The sequence below is a fragment of the Phacochoerus africanus genome, chromosome 5 (genome assembly GCF_016906955.1).
Source record: "Phacochoerus africanus isolate WHEZ1 chromosome 5, ROS_Pafr_v1, whole genome shotgun sequence".
Lineage (NCBI taxonomy): Eukaryota > Metazoa > Chordata > Mammalia > Artiodactyla > Suidae > Phacochoerus > Phacochoerus africanus.
In genome coordinates, this window is record NC_062548.1 from 43,022,442 (window position 1) to 43,045,221 (window position 22,780).

At 57.0% G+C, this 22,780-nt stretch overlaps 1 protein-coding gene across 2 annotated transcripts; it reads left to right on the top strand.

Moving 5' to 3' along the window:
• The first annotated feature begins 4,534 nt into the window (after nucleotides 1-4,534).
• Nucleotides 4,535-17,469, top strand: TFAP4 (transcription factor AP-4). Of its 2 annotated transcripts, none has more exons than XM_047780667.1 (7): nucleotides 4,535-5,045; nucleotides 13,062-13,227; nucleotides 13,334-13,432; nucleotides 13,821-13,991; nucleotides 14,530-14,670; nucleotides 15,220-15,375; nucleotides 16,440-17,298. In XM_047780667.1, the coding sequence occupies exons 1-7, from the start codon at nucleotides 4,675-4,677 to the stop codon at nucleotides 16,632-16,634; spliced, it is 1,299 nt and encodes a 432-aa protein (XP_047636623.1). In that variant the 5' UTR covers nucleotides 4,535-4,674; the 3' UTR covers nucleotides 16,635-17,298. The 2 variants fall into 2 exon arrangements, with proteins under 2 accessions (XP_047636623.1, XP_047636624.1); XM_047780668.1 differs by having other exon boundaries at nucleotides 4,748-5,104; nucleotides 16,440-17,469.
• Nucleotides 17,470-22,780: the final 5,311 nt, after the last annotated feature.

Consider the following 22,780-nt stretch of genomic DNA (forward strand, 5'->3'; position numbering starts at 1 on the left):
CCTGACTAGTATCCACGAGGACGTGGGTTCGATCCCTGGCCTCGCTCAGTGGGTTAAGGATCCGGCGTTGCTGTGGCTGTGGTGTAGGCCGGCAGCTACAGCTTTGACTGGCCCCCTAGCCTGGGAACCTCCATATGCCATGGTTGTGGCCCTAAAAAAAAGACAAAAGAGGGTGGGTGGCATCTGAATAAATATGTCGTTCCTGTGATGATGTTCTTACTTGGTGCAGCTGCCCTTGCGAGAGGTTGTCCAGGCGGCCCTGATCTAATCACACAGGCCCCGGAGAGGCAGAGCTTTCTGCCGCTGCTGTGGAAAAGGCGGGGAGAGATTCAGAGCGAGAAGGGGAAGCCACGTGTGGGACGCTCAGATGGAGGTGCCCCAGGACAAGGACCCGAGGATGGCCTTTCGGAGCTGAGAACGGACCCCAGCCAACAGCCAGCAAGACAACGGGCCCTCAGTCCTGCCGCCGCAAGGAACTGAATCCTGCTGAGACCCGGGGAGGTTGGGAGAGGCTGGAAGCCCCTAATGAGACTGTATTGATCTCACCCTGTGGGACTGTGCACCCCAAGCCCAGGCACACCACGCCTGGCCTTCTGAGGCCTGAACTGCTCATGAGATGACACATGGTGTGGTTTCAAGCCAGTAAGTTTGTCGACATTTGTTCTGCAGCAACGGGAAATGACCATCAACACTGCCTATCCAGGAGTTCCCATCATGGCGCAGCGGTAAGAAATCCGACTAGTATCTATGAGGCTGCGGGTTCAATCCCTGGCCTCGCTCAGTGGGTTAAGGATCCAGCGTTGCTGTGAGCTGTGGTGTTTAGGTCGCAGATGTGGCTCGGATGCCGCATTGCTGTGGCTGTGGTGTAGGCTGGCAGCTGCAGCTCTGATTCAACCCCTAACCTGGGAACCTCCATATGCAGGTGCAGCCCTAAAAACACAACCCCCCCGCCCAAAGCAAAGAAAGCATTGTCTATCTAAAGAGAACAGTATGCTAGACACACATGTAGGAGAAAAGTTTAAAAACAAGAAAAACCCATCCCTCCTCCCCAACCCACAGTGGCCTCCTCCAGACTGTAGTTTAAATCCACGTTCTTAGGTTTCCTGCCTCTCACCTGAGTTTCCAACGAGCCTTGAATGAGGTCACGTGTGTGTCTGAGAAGGGCTGTCCTGATGGCGTTTTCAGAGCAGCCACATTCCACTTTGGCTGCAGAGAGGAGCTCTGTAACCCTCTGTTGGGGGTCCCTGTGATTTCTGGACATCTTTAGGGTCAGAAAAGCCATTTTTAAATTTATTTATATTTTTGTCTTTTTAGGCTCGCATCCTTGGCATATGGACGTTCCCAGAGTAGGGGTTGAATCAGAGCTGCAGCTGCCGGCCTACACCACAGCCACAGCAATGTGGGATCTAAGCCTCTTCCGTGACCTACATCACAGCTCCCGGACACACTGAATCCTTAACCCAGTGAGCAAGGCCAGGGACTGAACCCTCATCCTCACGGATGCTAGTCAGGTTGGTTACCACTGAGCCACAATGGGAACTCCCCAAATGTGCCATTTTCCAGTGTACAATTCAATCGTGTTAATTACATTCCCAATGTTGTGCAACCATCACCACTATTTCCAAACGTTTCCATCAACTTAAATAGGAACTCCATATCCATTGAGCAATAACCTGCCACATTTGCCCTCCCGCCAGCCTCTGGTAGACTCTCTACTCTACTTTCTGCCTTGATGTACTTGCTTGTTCTAGACGTTTCATGTAAGTGGAATCAGACAACATGTGACTTTTTGTATCTGGCTTCTCTCACCTAGCATCGCGTTTTCAAGGTTCACACATGCTATAGGACACCTTACAACTTCAGGAGTTGCCAGCGCTTCAGAGACGCTGCCGATCCTGTGGTGTCACGGCAGAAGCTCCAGTTTTCACCTTTTGGCTATTGAGAATAACGTTGCTGTGAGTAATAGCAAACAATTATTTGTCTCCGTCTCTATTTTCACTTCTCTGGATATGTAACTAGGAGTGGAAGTGAGGGGGCATATGGTAACCTCTGCCAGGTTTTGCGTGGGCCAGTGAACTAAGAATGGCTTGGTAGGGAGTTCCTGTCGTGGCTCAGCGGTAACGAATCCGACTAGTATCCATGAGGACTCGAGTTCGATCCCTGGCCTCACTTAGTGGGTTAAGGATCCGGTGTTGCTGTGGCTGTGGTGTAGGCTGGCGGCTACAGCTCCAATTCAACCCCTAGCCTGGGAACCTCCATATGCCACAGGTGCGGCCCTAAAAAGACAAGATAAAAAAAAAAAAAAAAAGAATGGCATGGTAGACAGAAAAATGGCCCCCAAGACGTGCATGTGCTAATCCCCAGAACCCGTGAATCGGTTACCTTCCAGGGCCAAAGGGGCTTTGAGGATATAACCAAGTCAAGGATCTTGAGATGAAGAAATTATTCTGCATTATCTGCTTGGGCCCAAGGTCATCGTTCAAGGGAGATGGGAGGTCATGGTCAGAGGAGCTGTGATGGCAGGAGCAGAAGCTGCAGTGCTGTGCTGTGGAGAGGCGGGAGGCACCAGGAGCCAGGGGGTGCAGGCAGCCTCTAGAACCTGGGAAAGGTGAGGAAATGGGTTTCCCCCAGAACCTTCTGAAGGAATGCAGCCCTCCTGACAACTGGATTTTAGCCAGATATAACCCATTTGGACTTATGACCTCCTGATAATAAATGTGTGTTGTTTTAAGCCACTTAGTTTGCGGTAACTTGTTATAGTAGCAATGGGAAGCTAAGAGAAATAACTTTTATGTCCCTTCCAGGCAAAGTTTGCTGAGGCCTAATTTAGAGCAAAAAGATGAGGGGGAAAGTCAGGGGCCTAGGACCAGAGGGGTTTTGCTGAGCACTCTCAGAGGGCTCCAAGGGCACAGAGGACAGTTTAGGAGTTGGGGGGGGGTAGGGAGAAGGGGTTGGACTAAGTGGTGTATGGAGCCTCCTGGGAAAGGAAAACAGCTGGAGTTTGGTGACTTCTTGTGCTTCTGAAGCAGGGAAGTGACCAGAGAGAGCTGGCCTGGGGGCAGTGATGGTATTTCAGGCCTTGGGGCAGGAGCAGCTGAGCCAATGTGGGGTGGGGACATCTGAGACAGCAGAAATGGGGAGGCCAGTTTGAGTGACAGTGTGCTCAGGCTGGGTCAAGGCAGTTCTGTAGGAGAAGAAAGAGCAGGGGCCAGGCAGACTTGTCCCAGCTCTCATCCATTCATTCACTCAGGCACTGTGGACAGCGATCAGGGCATACAGTTGGGTGGCTCTGTATCCTATGTTGTCCCCACATGCCATCCTTCCTGTCCACACAGGGAAGCCCCCCGGGGACTGCGGTGTTACATGGTCCAGGATCTGTACTTACAGAAACAGCCCAGCAGCTGACTTTGAAGGATTGGAAACTATACCCGTAAAAGGGCTAGGCATCTGCAAGGTACTCGGAATATCTAAGAACAATAACAGTTCCTACTAAAACCAGAAATCCTTGTCTTGAGTAGGAGTATTTCAATTAGGAGGCGCGATTTGGGCGGAACCTGGAAGGCGAATAGGTTTGAGGAAGGCAGTGGGCAGGAGGGAGGACATTCCAAGGCAGGCGTGGTCTTCCTGAGCCAGGGGCCAACCTCCAGGAGCCTGGGGAGGGGACGCAGGAAGCGGGGTGGGGCGGGAAGCCAGCCGCCACGGCTCCCCCCCCACCCCCCGCCCCAGGCCTTCACCCCTAGTAGAGAGCGCACCCTGGCGGAGGAGCAGGTCCCGCACGGGCTTTGCCACGAATGGGAAGCTGCAGCCTTCCGCCTACCGCGGCCAAGCTGGGGCGAGGCTCCGGCCGTCCAGCCTCCCCGCAGAGGGGTAAGGCGAGGGGTGAGAGGTGGGGACCCCGCAGCAGCCACCGGACCTCCCGGCCGCGCTGGCAGCCTGCCTCCGGGGCCGCTGCCGTCCTGGCCCGCCTCCCTTCCCTCCCCGCCAGGGCCCCTGCTTCCTAAGGCAGCTCCAGGATCCCAGGCGCTCGGCGCGCCCCCCTTTGCCCTCCCTTCCCTGGCTCCGGGATTCCCAGGCTCCGGAGCCCAGGCCAGACGGCCAGCGGCGGGCAGCTGGGCAGGGAGGGAGTGAGGGAGGGGGCTGGCCGGCCTCTGAAGTCGGCCCCAAGTTACATGTGGGAAGCGGTAGCTGTGACGCAAGTTTCCAGGGGGCCCTGGGCTCGGAGGGAGCGCGCCAGAACGGCTCCTCTCCGTGCAGTTGCAACCGTGAAAAAAGCCCAGAGCAGCACCGCAGGCCACCTTCGCCTTTGCCGGGCCCAGCTGCGCGCCCCCGCACCCCGAGGGCGGCCAAGCGCGCAGGGTCTGCACCCGGCGGTCCCCGCCGGACCCCAGGCGTACAGGCTGGGCTCCCTCGCAGTGGCTGGTCTTTTTTTTTTTTTTTTTTGCTACGCTTGCCAACCTGTCAGCTGATGGACCTCATCACCCATAGTGGCGCATGTAGCTCGGCCGCAGCTCGCTCCATTCACGCCGCGCCCCCCAGGAGGACCGGCGGCCCCCGCACCCCCAGCTGGGGGGTAAGGCCCTCAGACCCCCACCGCCACTCGGCCCTGGGGGCCAGCGCCCCTCTTGCCCCAGCCTCGCGCCGCCCTGGGGGCGCTGCAAATAGTCCTTTGTTTACATGCAATTCCTTACTCCGCGGAAGGAGGCCGGGGGAGTGCTGAGTTTTCACCAGCTGTTTCCCGCCTTGAAACAGACATCTGATCAGCTGCAAACACACACACACACACACACACACACACACACACACACGCACATACACACGCCCGGGGAGGCAGGCCGGAGAGACCTCCCTCCCGCCCCTCCCGCCCGCCTCCCTCCCCTCGCCGCCGCCGCAGCCAGCATCTGGGACCGGCCGATTCTGCACCTCCGTCCGGCGCTGCCCTTTGATTCGGATTTCCATCTTGCATTCTCCGGCGGACCGCGGGACCTGGCTCGTGCAGAGGAGGGGGGCCGATCGCTATGGAGTATTTCATGGTGCCCACTCAGAAGGTGCCCTCTTTGCAACATTTCAGGAAAACAGAGAAAGAAGTGATAGGAGGGCTCTGTAGGTGTGTACTCCTCCTCCCCCTCACCCTCTTCCTATGATTGCAGCCCCTGGCCAGCCCGCTCCGGCGGGCGCGCGTGTGCGCACGCATGGCCCGCGCCGCGGACCCTCTCGCCTTTCTTAGCCGCTGGGGCGGCTGCAGTCCCGCGCGCCGGGCTCGGGCCTCCCAGGGACCCTCCTCTCTCGGAACGTGGGGGCCCCGAACAGCCCCGGTCACTTTTGTCCGCTGCAGGCGGGCGAGTCGCGACGTTTGTAAATTGCAAACAGACCCACGTGGTTCTGCAGCAGTCCCGGCCATGCTTGGTGCTGGTGGCTTTCCCCCCCGCGCTTCCTCCTCCCCCCTCCCGCGGCGGCTTCCTTCCTCTCCCTCCTTCATCACTCTCTCTGGGCGCCCCCCTCCAAGGGGTTCTGGGGGGGGCCTGGGGCGCGCGTGGGGCCGCGGCGCTGGCGGCTACAATGCAGCCACGCCGCGGCTCTGGGCGCGGGGGGGCGGGGAGCCGGTGGTGTGAGTGTTTGCAGGGAGCTGGGCTGCAGCGGGGTCTGGGGGCGTGCTGGAGTTCGAGGGTGTGAGGGGGGTGCGGAACCCGAGGGGCCCGGAGCGCTGCGGACCCTGGCACGTTGGCGGCCGCCAGCTCGCTCGCCGCCCGCTCCCGGGCGCTGTTTACTAGCGAGGCCTGGACGTGACTCTGCAGCCCTCTTGGAGTAGGCGGACCTCCGCGCGCCGCCAGGCGGGAGCTGTAGTTCTGGGCTCCGCGTCCCTACGGCATTGTGGGAGTTGTAGGCGCGCCAGGGCCACGCTTTCCCCGCACAAAGCTTGGCCCCCGCGGGCGGGCTGTTGGAGGCAGGTCCGGTCGGGGGGCTCTCCGGAGAGGGGGCAGCAGAGTCCGCCTTTAGCCTCACCAGGCCGCTGCCTGCAGCACGTGGGTCCCCACTGCAAACTTTCCTGTCTCACGCCCCTCCCCCAGCCATAAACCGAAAGCATCTGGTTGCCCAGGTCCGAGGTCCGTCGCCCTCCTCAGGAGCCACCTTCTAAGTTTTGCCCGGGGTTCCTCTGGATCTCCCCTTCCCCGGAGAGTGATGGGTTGGCGGACACTTGTTAAAATTCACATGCCCGCAATTCCGATCTCTAGAAGGGCCCGAGCATCTGCAGGTTGAACACAACCGGCAGGATGGCGGCGCTGCGTGGGGGTGTTCTCTGCGTGTCCAACTTTGGGACCTGTGGCCCCTTTCCTGCTCTAGTAGCGAAATGGCTCCCCAGGGCTGGAGCCACGTGCTCTGCCGCCCCGGGGCGGGCGAGGCGGGGATTGAGAGAGGAGGAGCTCAGGGCGGTGTGGCCCAAGCTGGTGGACACCAGGGGCCGTCAAAACCTGTCTGCGGGAAAGTTGCTGCACACTGCCGCCCCTGTCCCAGGGCTCCCACCTTAACTACGCTCAGCAGAGGGGCTCTGAGTGTTGGCCCTTCTCCAAGGTCCAGCTGGAGAGCTTAGCTGTAATAAGGGAAAAGAAGAAAAAATTCGAGAGCTATTAATATGCTGTAGAGACTCCTTTGGGGAGATTTTTCTGAGTCCTTAACATCTTCCCCCGAGTGAAGTGGCTTTATGGTTTCTGTGTGGGATGAGGACACAGGTCTGGAAAGGAAGAGATAAGGCAGGTGCTGGGGCTGGGACTTGAACCTTGGTCTCAGAGCTGCTGGTTGCTCATAGGAGGGTTGGCCAATGAGGAGATGGGTTGAGCTGCCTCAAATGCTGCAGAGGACATGCGGAGACTGATCCCAGGCAGGCTTGGCACCATAGGACCATAGGCTGCCTGGCCTGGGCCTTGGCCATGTCCTCCCTGGCCCCCCTAGAACTCTGGCTTGGCTCTGTTTCTGTTCCATGCCCCCCTTGGAGGAGTCCAGCAGACCCATAGGGGTCTCCAGAGTTGGGCCTGCCCAGCTGTGAGATAGTTGTCAGCCCATGCGCTGGGTGTGGGGCTGGGGCCTCTGGGTTTGTTCATTTTCCGGGAGCTGCTGGGTGAGGTAGGAAGCTTGTCACGGATTGTGAGTTGGGTGGGACCTTCTGGCCGGATATACTGGCTTCTCAGGCAGGTGGACTTTGCTCCATCCCTCGGTGACTAGCAGGGCTCCATGCCTCTGTTGCCCAGACCTGCCAGCGAGGACTGTACAGTACAGTGGGGGCCATGCCCACAGGGGCGCCCGCACAAGCTGTGTGGTTTTGGACCTGTTGCTTAACTGCTCTCAGCCTCTGTAAAATGGGGCTCCAGTGAAGTTTGACCGTGTGTATGGAGAGTGCCTGGTAGCTGATAAAATAGCACCAGATTCGAAGAAGCAGGATCGTGGTGGTCTTACTGTCCATGGCAGAGGGGCAGGGCAGGGTTGGGGAGAGACCAGCCCTCTTCAGAAGGCGGTAGAGAATACTTGGAGGCTTTGGAGTGTGCTGGGTTTATGATCTGGTTTTTACAAGGCACTTTGTGCTGGGATTGAGGACGCCACAAGGAACTAAAACCTGCCCTCGTTCTAAGAGCCTGGAGTCACTTTTTTTTTGCCTTTTTTGTTTGTTTGTTTTTTGGTCTTGTCTTTTTAGGGCCACACCTGGGGCATATGGAGGTTCCCAGGCTGGGGGGTGTAATTGGAGCTACAGCTGCTGGCCTACACCACAGCTCACGCCAGATCGGGGCCGTGTCTGGGACCTACACCACAGCTTATGGCAACACCGGATCCTTAACCCACTGAGCGAGGCCAGGGACCGAACCCGCAACCTCATGGTTCCTAGTCGGATTCGTTTCTGCTGCGCCACGAAGGGAACTCCCCTAAGAGCCTGGAGTCTCATGGCGCTAAAAGGTCTTGCCAGTTCCCTTAGATCCATGGTTTCTTCTGGAATCCGGGGTACAAACTGGAAAAACAAGGCATCCCATTGTCCTCAATCCCTCTCCTTTTTTTCCCCCTCCTCTATCTCTTTTAAACTTTACCTCGGCCCTATGAAGTGAGGCATAGTCCCCCATTTTATAGATGAGGAAACTGAGGCTTCAAGTGAGGAAGTGGCCAAGCTGGGGTTCCACAGCTACTAAGTGGCAGGACTGGAGTTTCTCCTTGAACCAGTGCGTGGGCCCTTCCGAGGCTGGAGAAGCTGGGGGGAAGGGGAGTTTCTGATGGGAAGAGCCTGGACCTGGCTTGTTTGGGGATGGAGGGCAGGGTGTCAGGCTGGTCGGTGTGCGGGGCATGGATAGCGTTGGGGCGGGCGAGGGCCCTGGGCTGCTCCAGTACCTGCTGCAGAGAACAGGGGGCCCTTGGGCATCCTTGGTGAGGGGTCGTCGTCTTCCTCCTTCCTGTCCTCTTCTTGGGGTATGGGAGAAGCCCTGTGTGGCCTTTCCCACCTCTGACGGTGTAGACGTTGAAGGGTGGGTGTGTGAGTGCCTTAGGGCCCTGCCAAATGAGCCATCTCAGTGGCTCACTTGAAGCTGGAGCCGCGCAGGGGAGCCATGGGGACGAGGGGATACCCACTTGCCCTTGGGCTGGGCAGGAGGGACAGGTCCAGGTTGGGACCTTCACTCGAAGCATGTGCTTCCTGCTCCTGGGCCTCTGCTTGGGGTGCTGGCTTTATGCCAGCCTCTTGGGGGTACACGGGGAGTGGCAGCACTGGTCTTGGCACTGAAGGCCCTTCTGCAAACTGTTCCTTGGCCAGAGGCTGCCCAGCCTCAGGAGAGCTGTCAGAAAGTGAGAGAAGTGACACAGTGTCCTCGGACCAGGCCTTACTGCTCACCTGCTGGGGTGCAGGGGGAGTGGAAGCTGATGTGGAGGATGCGGAGGATCTGACGGTTACTGGAAATCATGCTTTCTTCTGCAAAACTGAGATGGAAATGTAAGAGAAGTCCACTTTATCTTGTACCGGAGTTTGGGAAAATGCTAATTAGCCGTCTTTTATGGAAACTCCTGATTGGTCAGCCCTCCACCAGGCGGGACCCCTGGTTAGCCATGATTCCACCCATCGACCCCTGGTTCGTTTTCATTCTATTAAAGAGACTTCCAGGGCTATTTAGGTGCGTTGGTCTTGATGGCAGCCCAAGTCCCTGTGAGGAACTGTGGCTTCAGGGTGAGGGCTGTTTTCTGGGATTTAAGACTGCACTAGATTAACCAGCAGCTGGCTCCTGAGCCAGGAGGCTGGGCTGGTGGACTTGGTGGTAAAGGGGACAGGATGGAGCAATTTCTCTCTCTCTCTCTCTTTTTTTTTTTTTTTTTTGCTTTTTAGGGCCGCACCCGCGGCATATGGAGGTTCCCAGGCTAGGGGTCAAATCAGAGCTACAGCCACCAGCCTCCCCCACAGCCACAGCTATGCCAGATCTGAGCTGCGTCTTTGACCTACACCAGGATCCTTAACCCGCTGAGTGAGGCCAGGGATTGAACCCGCAACCTCATGGTTCCTAGTCGGATTCGTTTCCGCCGTGCCACGACAGAAACTCCAGGATGGAGCATTTGGAAGAGCCAGGATGAGCAGGCCCTTGCTCATGCTCATGAGCATCCTGGCGAGAAGGGAGGGGCCGAGGGTTCACTTCCCAGGGCTGGGGTTTCTTGGGTAGAAGAGCTGGCTTGGAGCGAGGGTGGGGTGGTTTCTGGCTTCAGTCTGGGGAGTTGGTGGGACTTGGCCGGAGGCAGTGGGGGCTGGGAAGTTCAGGAGGTGTGTTGCAGCTGTACCCTGCTCTGCCTGGCTTTCGTGGTGTGACTTTGGCTAAGTCACTTCACTTCTGGGCCTGGTCCTGTCCCACCATTTGTCAGGAGGGTCAGAGCGCTCCCTCTTGAGTCCCCGCATAGGGCTCTGGGAAGCAGTGGGCTGTGTGCGTGTGAGCAGAGGCTGCCACCAGCAGGTGCAGGGGGAGAGGGTGTGTTCTGGCCTCTGCAGGTGCCTGTGACACACTGGTGTGGCTGCCTGACCGTGGACATGTCGCTCCCCCTTCCAGAACCCTGGATTCCTCATTGCCACACCGCCACCCAACTGGGTGTCCGTGGGAGTCAGACAGGGAAAAATATAAAAAGTTCAGTGACTGATGAGTTGACATAATGGTAGCTGCCACCTGTCTGTCAGGGTGTCCGGCTCTGTGGGATGGTGCAGGGCTCCCTCTGCTCTGTGGCTGAGAGCAGGGCTCTGGGATCAGGGTTCAAGTCCCAGCCCAGCACCCTTCCCAAGTCTCTATGTCTTCATCCCATAAGCCACTAAACTCAGAGGAAGGCTGAGACAGTTCAGTGAGGAAATTCCAACAGAGTGAGTCCTTAGCATGTGTATTAAAAATGCAAGACATTTACAAACAATAACTGGTGCTGCGCTCTTCAGGTGGCCCTTCTGGAAGGGTCAGCACTCAGGATGGCCCGGGGTGGAGGTGGGGCTCCTTTCTGACCCCTTACCCTCGGGTCAGCTCTGGTCTTTGGGCATCACCGGGAGGGATCCAGGTACTGGCTGATTGGGAGGTCTCCCCAGATCTCCCCCAGATGGATCTCAGTTACCTGATGGCTTGGCTTCATGGGGACATCTCTTCTTCTTCTTTTTTTTTTTTTTTGGCCTTTTTGGCTGTGCCCCATGACATGAGGAAGTTCCTGGGCCAGGGATCAAACCTGTACCACAGCAGCAACTGGCACGGCTGCAGCGACAATGCTGGATCCTTAACGCGCTGTGCCACAAGAGAACTCCTTCTCTCTGTCTCTTCTTTTTTAAAAAAATTTATGGCTGCTTCCATGGCATGTGGAAATTCCCCAGCCAGGGGTTGAATCCAATCTAGGTCCCAGTTGTGGCAACATCAGATCCTTTAACCCACTGGATCAAACCTGAGCCTCATACTGACCCAAGCTGCTGCAGTCACATTCTTAACCCACTGTGCCATAGCAGGAGCTCCCTCTGCTTCTTCTTTTTTTTGCATTTTAGGGCTGCACGCAAGGTGTATGGAGGTTCCCAGACTAGGGGTCAAATAAGAGCTAGAGTTGCCAGCCTACCCCAGAGTCATGACAACACAGGATCCGAGCCGTGTCTGCGACCTACACCACAGCTCACGGCAACGCTGGATCCTCAACCCACTGAGCGAGGCCAGGGATTGAACCTGCAACCTCATGGTTCCTAGTCGGATTTGTTTCCGCTGCGCCATGATGGGAACTCCTCTCTTCTCTTCTTTAATCCACCGACTGCCAGGCCTGGGAGCCCGGGCTCAGTTCTGATGCTCATTCCTTACCTGCAGAAGGCAGGCAAGACACTGGATGTCAGGTGCCTGACCTCTGTCCCCCTCTCCTCCATCTGCCATCCTGTCACACACCCTGCCCCCCATAGGGGCAGGGAAACTGGGAGAAGTGACGTACCCCTGGCCCAGAAGAAGGGGAGCCAGATGCCCAGCTGTCTGACCTGAAAACTATGTCCCTCTTGCCCTGAGCTCTAAGTCCCATTTATAAAGGGGGGTCATGGGCCCCCTTTCCGATGCTGAGAGGGAACTGTGTCTCGGGGGGCGGTCTCAGGGAGAGTCTGGGGGTGCTGTGGAGGAGTGGGCTTGCTCTGGACCCCCAGTGGTGGCCGATGTCCCCAGCCTGCTGCCAGCCCATCCCCAGTTGACCACCCTCTCTGAGACCCAGGAAGAGGCCAGGACCAGTCCGGGATCCCTCAGGGAGCTTAGGTGGGACAGATGGGGTGGGCCAGGGAGCCAGGAAAGTTCTCTGGCTGTTGCAGATGTGCGCCCCTCCTACGTTTCTCAGCGAGCTCCTTTTCCCCTGGAGTTGGGCCTCTTTGAGCCCAGGCTCCTCCATCAATGGAACAAGGCTGCCCAGGATCCTCTCCCTGGTCCCCCAGACCCAGGGGTGTGAGCCATGCTGGCTCAGGCCTGGTCCAGGTCACCCCAGGAGGGCCCCTCAGGAAGAAGCCAGGGTTGTGGCTTTGGGTGGGGCCGGTGGCCTCTTCTGGGAGCCCAGCATCTGGAAGCCATCAGGCCGGGGCGGGGGAGTTACAGGAGAGGGCCTGGAAGGCGGGGCCTGCCTCCTCCGGGCCACACACAGGCCCACCCCTGGGGAGCAGTGGCGTTGGGACCGTCTCTGCCTCCCGCCAACGCCTCTCGGGCCGGCAGCCTCGCCGCCTTCTGCTGGCTGCCTTCTCTCTCACCCCACTGGCCACTGCTCCGGCAAGATGCGCCCGCATCGTATGCAAAATGTTGCCTCCTGCGTGCTGGGAGCCTCGCTTCTCGGGCACAGGGTGGGCCTGCATCTTGGGGTGGGTGGGCTTGGAGGAGAACTGTCTGGGGCCGGGCTGGGGGCTTCTGGGAATTTGTGGCTGTGAGGCTGGGAGGGGAAGGACAGCTGCCTCAGTCCTCAAGCCTGCGACCCTGAAGGAGGGGTCCAGGTGCAGAGCAAGGAGTTTGGGGGTGGCCCAGGAGCAGGTGTCTCTGATTATGGTTGGGCCACCTGCGTCGGAATCACAGGGATTCTTAGCCACGCGGGTTTCTGGGCTCCACTCAAACCTGCTGGCCAGGGGGTTACCGTGGTGGCTCAGTGGAAACGAATCTGACTGGCAACCGTGAGGATGCAGGTTCGATCCCTGGCCTCACTCAGTGGGTTAAGAATCCGGCGTTGCCATGAACTGTGGTGTAGGTTACAGCTGCGGCTTGGATCTGGCAGGGCTGTGGCCGTGGCGTAGGCCAGTGACTACAGCTCTGATTTGACCCCTAGCCTGGGAACTTCCATGTGCCTTGGGTGTAGCCCTAAAAAGCCAAAATAAATAAATAAATAAATAAATAAATAAACCCTTGCTGTCCAGACCCCAGAGTCTGGCATCCAGGCATCCATTTTTCACAGAGCACCCACTTCATCACCCCTGGATCTGCTGCGGGTGTAGGCATCAGACAGCTGGTATCTTGCAGCGGGAGGGTTGCAGGTTATACTTGGGGCCCACTGGAGCCAGGGCACGGGGTGGTTGGGCACCGAGCCTGAGCCTGACTCTGTTCCTGCAGCCTTGCCAACATTCCATTGACCCCTGAGACTCAGCGGGACCAGGAGCGGCGGATTCGGCGGGAGATCGCCAACAGCAACGAGCGGAGGCGCATGCAGAGCATCAACGCGGGCTTCCAGTCCCTCAAGACCCTCATCCCCCACACAGATGGAGAGAAGCTCAGCAAGGTGGGCGAGGCCCAGGAGGACTTCCTGGAGGAGGTGGGGGGCTGGAGCAGGGAGATTCAGGAGACCCTGTCTGCCGGGGTCCCTGATTCGTCCCTCTTGCCCTCAGGCAGCCATTCTCCAGCAGACTGCGGAATACATCTTCTCCCTGGAGCAGGAGAAGACCCGGCTCCTGCAGCAGAACACACAGCTCAAGCGCTTTATCCAGGTAGGGCCCTGCCCTGCTCCCGGCGCCCTTCGCCTGGCATGTTTTTGTCTGGGCCCAACCCCTGGCTTGGAACGGGGATGTGGCTACAGGGCCCTTCTTCCTGCTGACCTGCCTGCTTCCAGCCCTTGCCTCGGCCTGGGCCCTAGTTTAGCCATCATCCAGTGCAGCGGAGTGGACTCTGGATGGAACCCCTGACTTCTAGGAAGCAAGTCCATTCTGCCTCCTTTTCTGGCCTTTGTCTGTTGGATTTGCAAAAAGGGGCTCTCTAGCTGGGTGTGACAGATTTGGGGGGCTGCTGTGGAGCTCCTGTCCCCTCCTGGTGGTGGTGGTGGTGGTGGTGGTGGATGTGGTGCCACGGCACATTCACCCACCCCCTTGGGGTCCCTAGGAGCTGAGCGGCTCGTCCCCCAAGCGGCGGCGGGCAGAGGACAAGGATGAGGGCATTGGCTCCCCGGACATCTGGGAGGACGAGAAGGCGGAGGATCTGCGGCGGGAGATGATTGAGCTGCGGCAGCAGCTGGACAAGGAGCGCTCGGTGCGCATGATGCTGGAGGAGCAGGTGAGGCGGGCGGGCCACCTGGGGGTGCTGGCCGGCTCTGGCCTGCCCTCCCGTTGAGCAGTTATTTCCAGGAGCACCTGCTTTGTGCCAGGCCTCGGAGCAGGGTGTCCGATGGGGAGCAGAGCAGACAGGCCTGTCTGCTTTGGAGGAGATTAGGCAGAGGATGCCCCTGCAGCTGTGATCAAGGCCACACCGGATTGGTGGGCATCCGGGCTGCTTCGAGAGGGGCTGCCCCACAGCGTCTCCGGAAGTGACCTGAGCTGAGAGTGGGAGGGGGAGTCTCAAAGCTGCCCCAGCAGAGGGAACAGCCTGGGCAAAGGCCTGGGGCTGGAGGGGACAGGGAGGGCGCATGGCATGGGGTGGGCCTGGCGGGACTTTGGAGGACTTTGTCCTCCACCCCGAGGGTGGTGAGGGTGGTAGGCTGCTCGATGGGTTTTGCAGCAGGAGTCAGGAGGAGCGAGCAGGCCGACCTCGGACGGAGCGCGAGGCGCCAGGGTGTGGCCTGGGCCCTGCCCCTGAGCCTGCATTCCCCCGCCAGGTGCGCTCGCTGGAGGCCCACATGTACCCGGAAAAGCTCAAGGTGATCGCGCAGCAGGTGCAGCTGCAGCAGCAGCAGGAGCAGGTGCGGCTGCTGCACCAGGAGAAGCTGGAGCGGGAACAGCAGCACCTGAGGACCCAGGTGAGCAGGAGGGACTGTGTGGCCGGAGCTGGTCAGTGCTTCTGGGTGTCCCAGAGGCCTAAACATGTAGGGGACCCAGGGCCTAAATCGTAGGGATGCGCCCGCCCGGCTGGCGGTTCCTGGCTTCCCAGCGTCTTGTGTACAGGGGATCTTCGTAGCAGCCCTTGGGGCCTGAGCTGTCATTAGTCCTGTTTCGCTGATGAGGCAATGCAGGTGCAGAAAGGTCCAGTAACAACGCCCACGAGCCTCTGTGATTTGGGGCAGGGATTTGAACCCTGGCCATCTCAGTTCAGTGTAAATTCCTGACCACCACCCCTGCATTTACGAGGTGTGAAGTGCTGGCTTGGCTCTGGGGAGGGAAGGGCCATGCAGTCTGAGACCACCTGAAGCCCGGCTCCAGGCCACTTCTTCGGTTCTTAAAATAAGAGGGGCGGGAGGGGCTGCACACTGGGCCGAGAGAAGGAGGTGGGGGGAGATGGTTTTAGAGAGCAGGAAGGGGCCGCTCCCAGAACCTTTGGAGGGAGACTGAGGGCCTGTGCCCCCCTGCAGCTCCTGCCCACGCCGGCCCCCACGCACCACCCCACGGTGATCGTGCCGGCGCCCGCGCCCCCTCCCTCCCACCACATCAACGTCGTCACCATGGGCCCTTCCTCCGTCATCAACTCTGTTTCCACGTCCCGGCAAAATCTGGACACCATCGTGCAGGTACCTGGGCTTGGGGAGGCGGCAGTGCCTGAGGGTCGTCCTCTGGGATTGGCCCTTTGACAGGAGGTTCGAAAGTGGGGGATTGGAGGGAATGCACATGAGTCTTGGGCATTGCAGGGAGGAGGTCTGGAAGCCAGATGGGTCTCCTTTTCTGCATCTGGGGTGAGGGGCGGCATGGGGTGGGGCGCAGGATGGCCCGGAAGACCCTGTTCCTTCCCCCCATATGGTGTTTGCTGAGGGGGTCCTTTGTTCCTGGAACACCCCCTCTTCCCCCCCCCCGGCACAGTTCCTGCATTAAGCTTTTGGGCTGGTCCAGGACCTGAGATGGAGGTGGAGGTGGCATTGGCTGGGTGGGTGACAGTGAAGCTTCCTATGCAAGGGCAAGAAACTAGATGATCAGCTCTGAGGGTCGAGCCTGCATCACTGCTGGGCCCAGGCTCGGGCAGAGTCCCCTTGGGAAGCTAGACAATAGCGCAGAGAAAGAAACAACAGAACCCCAAACGCCCAGACAGAAAAAAGGCCCATCAACCCCCAGGACTTGAGGTTCATGTAAATCTGACAAATTGAATAATCAAATGAATAACGGAGGCGTTCTTATTGTGACTCAGAGGTGATGAACCCCACTAGTAGGATGCAGGTTCGATTCCTGGCCTCGCTCAGTGGGTTAAGGATCCAGCATTGGAGCTGTGATGTAGGTCACAGATGCGGCTGGGATCTGGGGTGGCTGTGGTTGTGGCTGGCAGCTGCAGCTCTAGCCTGGGAACTTCCATATGCCCCTGGTGCAGCCCCCCCCCCCCCCAATCAATAACAGAGACCTTCCCTAAGTGAACAGATAGGCTCTGAAAGGCACATGTGAGCGAGAGATGCTTGTGACTTTCCCCGGAGCGGGTCGGTGTCTCTCCTCTGAGCAGTTTGCGGTTCGGCGGAGGGCTTCCGAAGTTTTTTTCCCTGGCTGTGGCTCGCTGCCGCTGCCTCTAGGCTCACTTCTGGACCTTTGTGGGTGTGTGTGTGTGGCGGTGGCCGTCCACGTGGCCCTGCCATGCTCACGGCAGCCTCTTCCGCAGGCGATCCAGCACATCGAGGGCACCCAGGACAGGCAGGAGCAGGAGGAGGAGCAGCGGCGAGCGGTCATTGTTAAGCCGGTGCGCAGCTGCCCGGAGGCGCACGCCTCCGACACCGCCTCCGACTCAGAGGCCTCGGACAGCGATGCCATGGACCAGGGCCGGGAGGAGCCCGCGGGGCACGGGGGGCTTCCCTGACCACCCCCCAGCCCTCCTCTCCCGTCTGGGGGCTGGAGGGGGCGGGGCAGCCACGGGAGAGCCGAGGGCCACTGAGAGGAATTTTTACAAAATTACGGCGTCATTTGGGTCTCTTTTATGACCTCCTCTTCAATACTGTAAATCGACCTTGGCGTGAAGCCACCGAACCTGAGGTCCGGGGCTGGGGTGGCAGGCGCGCGGAGGAGCACTGGGGCTCCTGGGGCTGGGCCTCGCCCCGGAGGCTGGGGAAGCGGCCGCGGAGGTGCCTGGCCTCTCTCCGCCACCAACGCATTTTTTTCACTGAAACATGTTTTCAAGAACAGGGAAAAATAAAAACCCCAAGGTATTCTGCCCCCCCCCCCCCCCAAGCAGCCCTGCGACTGTCGGTTTTTCACTCCCCCTCCCTCTCTTTTTGGTGTCTTTTCCGCTTTAAGCACTTACATGGGTTGGGGGTCAGGCCGGGTTGGGGGTCCGGGGGTCTCTGTTGCTTCTCGGTTGGGGTTTGCTGCTGCCCTTCGCCCCTCTCCTCCCCGACTTGTCTCAGCACTAGGAATCGCCACTCGCCACCGCCACGGGCCCCCACCTCTCTCTCCAGGTTTCCTATCTTCCACCCTAAAAAAGTCTTTATCTCTCTCTTTTTGTTTTGTTTGTCATTGGTTCTTTTTTTTGGTTTTAGTTTTGTTTTTGGTTTTGTGTTTTTTTTTTTTTACAATTTTGAGGTCTTTGTGTTCAAGGAGAAGCTATTATATTTTGTTAAGAAAGTGGGGGGAAAAAAACCCAAGAGGCCACCGTGCCTTTATAAAGAAACAAAATAAAGTTTGTACTTTGTTTTTTAGCTTCTGTGTCTCCTGGGTGTGTGCCGTCCTGCGGAGCTGGCGAGGGCTTCCTGGAGTGGAGTAGGGGCGCGAGGAGCATGACTCCCCTCACTTGTCCGTGGCGTTATGATGAGAAACCGGGGTCCTCGGATTCCCTGCGATTACTCTGGGTATTCTGCAAAGATGGGAGATGGTGTTGGCGGTGGGAGGCAAGGAGAGAATGAACAAGCCAGCGGCAGGTTCCTTCTGCTAGAGAAAGTGTTGCAGGACTTAGGTACAGAGAAAGGAGACACCCGAGGGCTTTTGCCAAGAAGCAGCGTTTAGTTTATTCATGCGGGCACTGGCTCAGCGGATTAATATCCAAAGGCTGAACCCCTAACGCCGTGGGGCGTCGCCTTATATACTCCTCCCCCCGTTAGGTTTCCCAGTACATCTAAGCCCCTTTGTCTCCCTTATACGGTAACATACATTCTGTAATTTCTGAGTTATAGCTACGCCAGCGCCCATGGATACAGGTTATGTTAGATGGTTATAGAACTGCGCATGCCTGCTCACAGATGCTGGTGTTGCAAGTTGGCTTCCCTTTGTTCTGGGAGGGCCCTTGCCCCTCCCCCCTGCAGAAGGACATAGGATATTCACAGGTCCTGACTGATCCCTAGGCTTTGCCGCTTCCTTGGCTTGTGGAACCTCTCTGAACCTCAGTACCCTCTTCTATAGAAGGAAAGGGAGTATTCCCTTATGGTGTGGTGTTTAAGAGCTCAGGTCTTCCAGTTGGTCTCCTGGGAGTCAGTTCCACCTTGGGCAAACCACTTGGTCTTTGAGACTCAGTTTTGTCTTGTGAAAGCTGGGACTCGTAATGACCCAAGGGCATTGCATCTTAACCCTCCATGACCAGATACTGCTTTATAATGTGTCCCTCTTGACCTGCTTGTCCTCGGGTACATGGGCCGGAACCTACAAACCCCTGAAGTTTTCAGTAGCATTTGCTACATGGCTGTTGTACAGTCATCACTTCTAACTAGTTAGTTCCAAAACATTTTTATCACTCCAAAATGAACCCCTTACCCATTAATCAGTTTGTCCCTGTTCCTGTTCCTCTGAGCCCCTGACAACCACTAATCTTTTTTTTTTTTTTGTATATAAAGAAATGACAGTGTGATTTACCTTTGGCAAAAGTTCATGCTTTTTAGTTTTTGGTTATGGGAGGTTTTTGTTTTTGTTTTTTGCCTTTTTGCCTTTTCTAGGGCCAATCCCGAGGCATATGGAGGTTCCCAGGCTAGGGGTCAAATCGGAGCTGTAGCCGCCGGCCTACATCAGAGCCATGGCAACAGGGGATCCGAGCCGCGTCTGCGACTCACACCACAGCTCAGGGCAATGCCGGATCCTTAACCCACTGAGTAAGGGCGGGGACCGAACCTGCAACCTCATGGTTCCTAGTCGGATTTGTTAACCGCTGAGCCACGACGGGAACTCCTTTTTTTTTTTTTGTCAGAGTTTTGACAAATGTATATAGTTGTGTAACCATCACCACAGTCAAGATATAAATTAGTTTCTTTGTCCCCGTGTTCTATGTTCCTTTGTGGTCCACCCAGCCCTTGGCCCTATGGTTCTTATGGTTTTGCCTTTTCTAAAATGTTGTATAAGTATATTCATTTACAATATATGACATACATATTTAGCATTTTTTTTCATATTTAGCTTTTTGAGTCTGGCTTTTTTTTTGGCTGCCTCTGGGGCATGTGAATCAAACCCGGACACAGCAGCCGACCACAACACATCAGTGACAATGCTGGGTCCTCCACTGAGCCACCAGGGAACTGAATCTGGCTTCTTCCACTTATCTTTATTACTGTAATTTTCTTTGGGGTTGTATCTAAATTTACGTAAATTAAATGTGTTTAAGAGGAAGCGCTTATCTAATATCTGAGTGGGAGATTTGAGCGACCCATCTTGGCCAGATTCAAGGTGCGTCCCACAGGTTCCACGCAGCTAAGAGGGTCAATAGAGGGCGCTGTGGGACCAGGAGGTCTAGCCCAGCAACGACAGAGGCTCCGCCCCCTTCCGGTGTCCGCGGGACTGCTCAGTTCCTATAGGCCAGAGGCGGGGGCTCGGGGGCGGGGCCAGGGGAATACCCTCCCCCTCCCCCCGACCTGTGGTGGCGCGCCCTCCGACGGTGGGCTGTCTTACTAGCAGGAGGCGGAAGTCAGGGGCGCGGCCGCGGCCCCGCCCCTTCCCGGACTTGTCCCGCCCCGCCCCTCGGTGCGCATGCTCCTTGGTATCTCAGGCCATCTCGCGCGCACCCGACAGCACACGCTCCTTTGGCCTTGCCCCGGCCCCGCCCCGCGCGCTCCCACGCACGCTCCGCACGTAAACGCCGCCAACGTGCGGCTTCCGCGTGTCGCCCGCACGGAGGCGCCCGCCGACTTTCCCTTGCGTCCGCTGGGCCCTGGGACGTGCTCTGCGGTCCCGGGTGGGGGCGCTCGCGCTACCCGGCGGAAGTCCGGCGCGTAGCACACGTGACTTACGATGGCCTGGAGGCGGTGGTCAAAAAGGGAGCAGTGCCATTAATTTTAATAACGCTTGTACTGGTAATCCCCAGTGTCTGGAACGTTGACATTTCGGCACAGGTGATGAAGAAAACGCGCAGGAAATATAGCGTTCTTGTCTTCCTGACGAGTCTGGGAGCTCTGTGTGCCTTTTGCTCTGACCTCACCTTGGTGGGGACGGCCGCGGGTCCGGCCTCAGCAGCCCCGCGTGTTGGCGCGGATCAAGGCTTTGCGGGCGCGTGGGCGCAAGGCCTGGGGTTCGGAAAGGGCACGATGGAGAGTGCGGACAGTGGCCTGGGAGGAGGCATTGGAGAAGACGTCGGAACCCGGATCGCAGAGGGCTGCCAAGTCACACTGGGAAGCTTGGGCTTTCTTTTTTGGTGACGGGAGGCAGGGGGTCTAGGAGAGATGGTCAATGCGAAGTTCAAAAAAACTTTTTTTTTTTTTTTAATCTTTTTAGGGCCTCACAGGCGGCACATGGGAGTTCCCAGGCTAACCAGGTTACCCAGGTTAGGGGCCCAATCCGGGCTGCAGCTGCCAGCCTACGCCTCAGCCACAGCAACGATGCGTCTGTGACCCACACCACAGCTCAAGGCAACCCCGCATCCTTAACCCACTGAGCAAGCCTAGGGAATCGAACCGCATCCTCTTGGATCCTCATCGGGTTCATTACTGCTGAACCACCACAGGAAATCCTGAAAACCAAGTATTTATGGAAGTCCAGGATAAACATATGCTCAGAAGAGGGCTCATCGCTGAAGGCTTTAGCTCCTTGAATTGTCACAAACTGAATAGACACCCAGCAGCCACCGCACCAGGCCCTCAAGTGATTTATTTTTAAAACTTGTTTTTTTCTAATTTTGGAAGTAGTTGTAGAAATGTACAGGAAGGCCCCACCCTTCACCCAGCCTGACCCAGGGCTAACAGCCAACAGATAAAGAAGGTGGGAACCAGGTAGTTGCTGTCGCTGCCGGCTTACTCAAAATTTACCAGTTTCACATGCGCTCACCTGCGTATGTGTGTGTACAGTTGCTCTGTACCGTTTTGCCACAGTGATGTGTTTTTTTTTTTTTTTTTGTCTTTTTTGGCCGCACTCGGGAGTATGGAAGTTCCCAAGCCAAGGATGGGACTTATAGCTGCCACAGTGACTTGAGCCTTGGAAGTGACCATGCCAGATCCTTAACCTGCTGAGCTACCAGGGAGCTCCGCAACAGTGATGTTTGAGAGCTGGAGTTGAGAAGCATCCTCACCAGTACTTGGTATTGTCAGGTTATTTTATTTTTCAAATTTTTTTTTTCCAACCAGTCGGGTAGGTGTAGGATGGAATCTCACCACGGTTTTAGTTTCCATCACTGTAGATTAGTTTTGTTTATTTTAGGTGTTCATTCAAATCATACTATATGTATGATCTTTTTGTCTGGCTTCTTTTTGTCTTTTAGGGCCGCACCCGTGGCACATGAAGGGTCCCAGGCTTGGTGTCCCATCAGAGCAGCAGCCACCAACCTACACCACAGCCACAGCAACTCAGGATCCAAAGCCGCATCTGCGACCTACACCACAGCTCAGGCAACTCCGGATCCTTAACCCACTGAGCGAAGCTATGAACCTGAGTCCTCAGGGATGCTAGTCAGGCTCTCGAACCGCTGAGCCATGATGGGAACTCCACGTGTGGCTTGTCTTAATATAATTCTTAGAGATTCATGTATGGTTTTGTGTATATCAGCCATCGATTCATTTTTATAGCTAAGAACATTGCATTATATGAATATACCACAGTTTGTTTAGCCAGTTACCTAACAATGGACATTTGGGTTATTTTAGTAGATACTGTGCCCCAAATAGATGGTGCCAGGCTATTGATTCTGTCACCAGTGTGTGCTGTGGCGGAGTGGCCATGGAGGGACGTTCTAAGCACGTGCCGCTGACCCTCTTTGGGGGTGGGTTCTTCTGGGAGGGGCTAGGTGTTCTTGGTTCCCAGTGGCCTCCTGCTCCCTATTTTAAGGTCTATTTTAGGGATTAAACCTCCCGGGAAACGTAAGTCCGCTCTGATCTCTGGGATCATCACACTGTGTCCTCTCTGCGAAGATCCTTAGAAGAAATTCTTGTCGCGTCTCAGTAGAAGACACAATTTCATTTCTTGTGAACAGTTGGTTTGTTCTTATTTTAAGTACCCTGAATTGGCACGTGATCAAGTTACACACATGTGAGGCCTTAGGAATGTAGTGCAGTGGTGTGCTTTTGTGTCAGCCTGGCCTGTGGCTCCATTTCGTGTGCCTGCCTTTGTGTGGTTTGCCTCTCCTGTGGCTTCCAGTTCTTGTTTTCTGCATGCGCTTGATGACTATTCGGGAGCCATCTTTATGCTTTTCCGGCACAGGGTGGGTCATGAGCAATCAGTGCTGCTTGTGCCTCAATTTGGGGGCGTCCCTGGCAGCAGAGCAGTCGCCCGGCTCTGTGACCCGTTCGAAGGGCTGTCTAGCAGAAAGGGGGACCTTCCTGTGACCTTGGCCTCCTTGGCGGTTGGTGAACTGGCCTCAGCCCAGTAGGTAAAGCACATGCAAATCCTCCAGCCACCTCTTGGAGCTGGCTGGCCATGCCGTCCTTCGCCTCAGAGTTTGCTGTCTCTGGCTCTCCCCATCCCACCCGAGCCCACGCCTCCATCCATTCTTTATCCAGCTGCCTCTCTGCACTTTGCTGGATGCTGCTGTCCTTGGCACGTTTGTCTCCCCCCCTCTCTCTGGAGTTCTGCTTGCCCTCCCTCGCCCTGCGAGTCCTGAGCAGGGGCTGG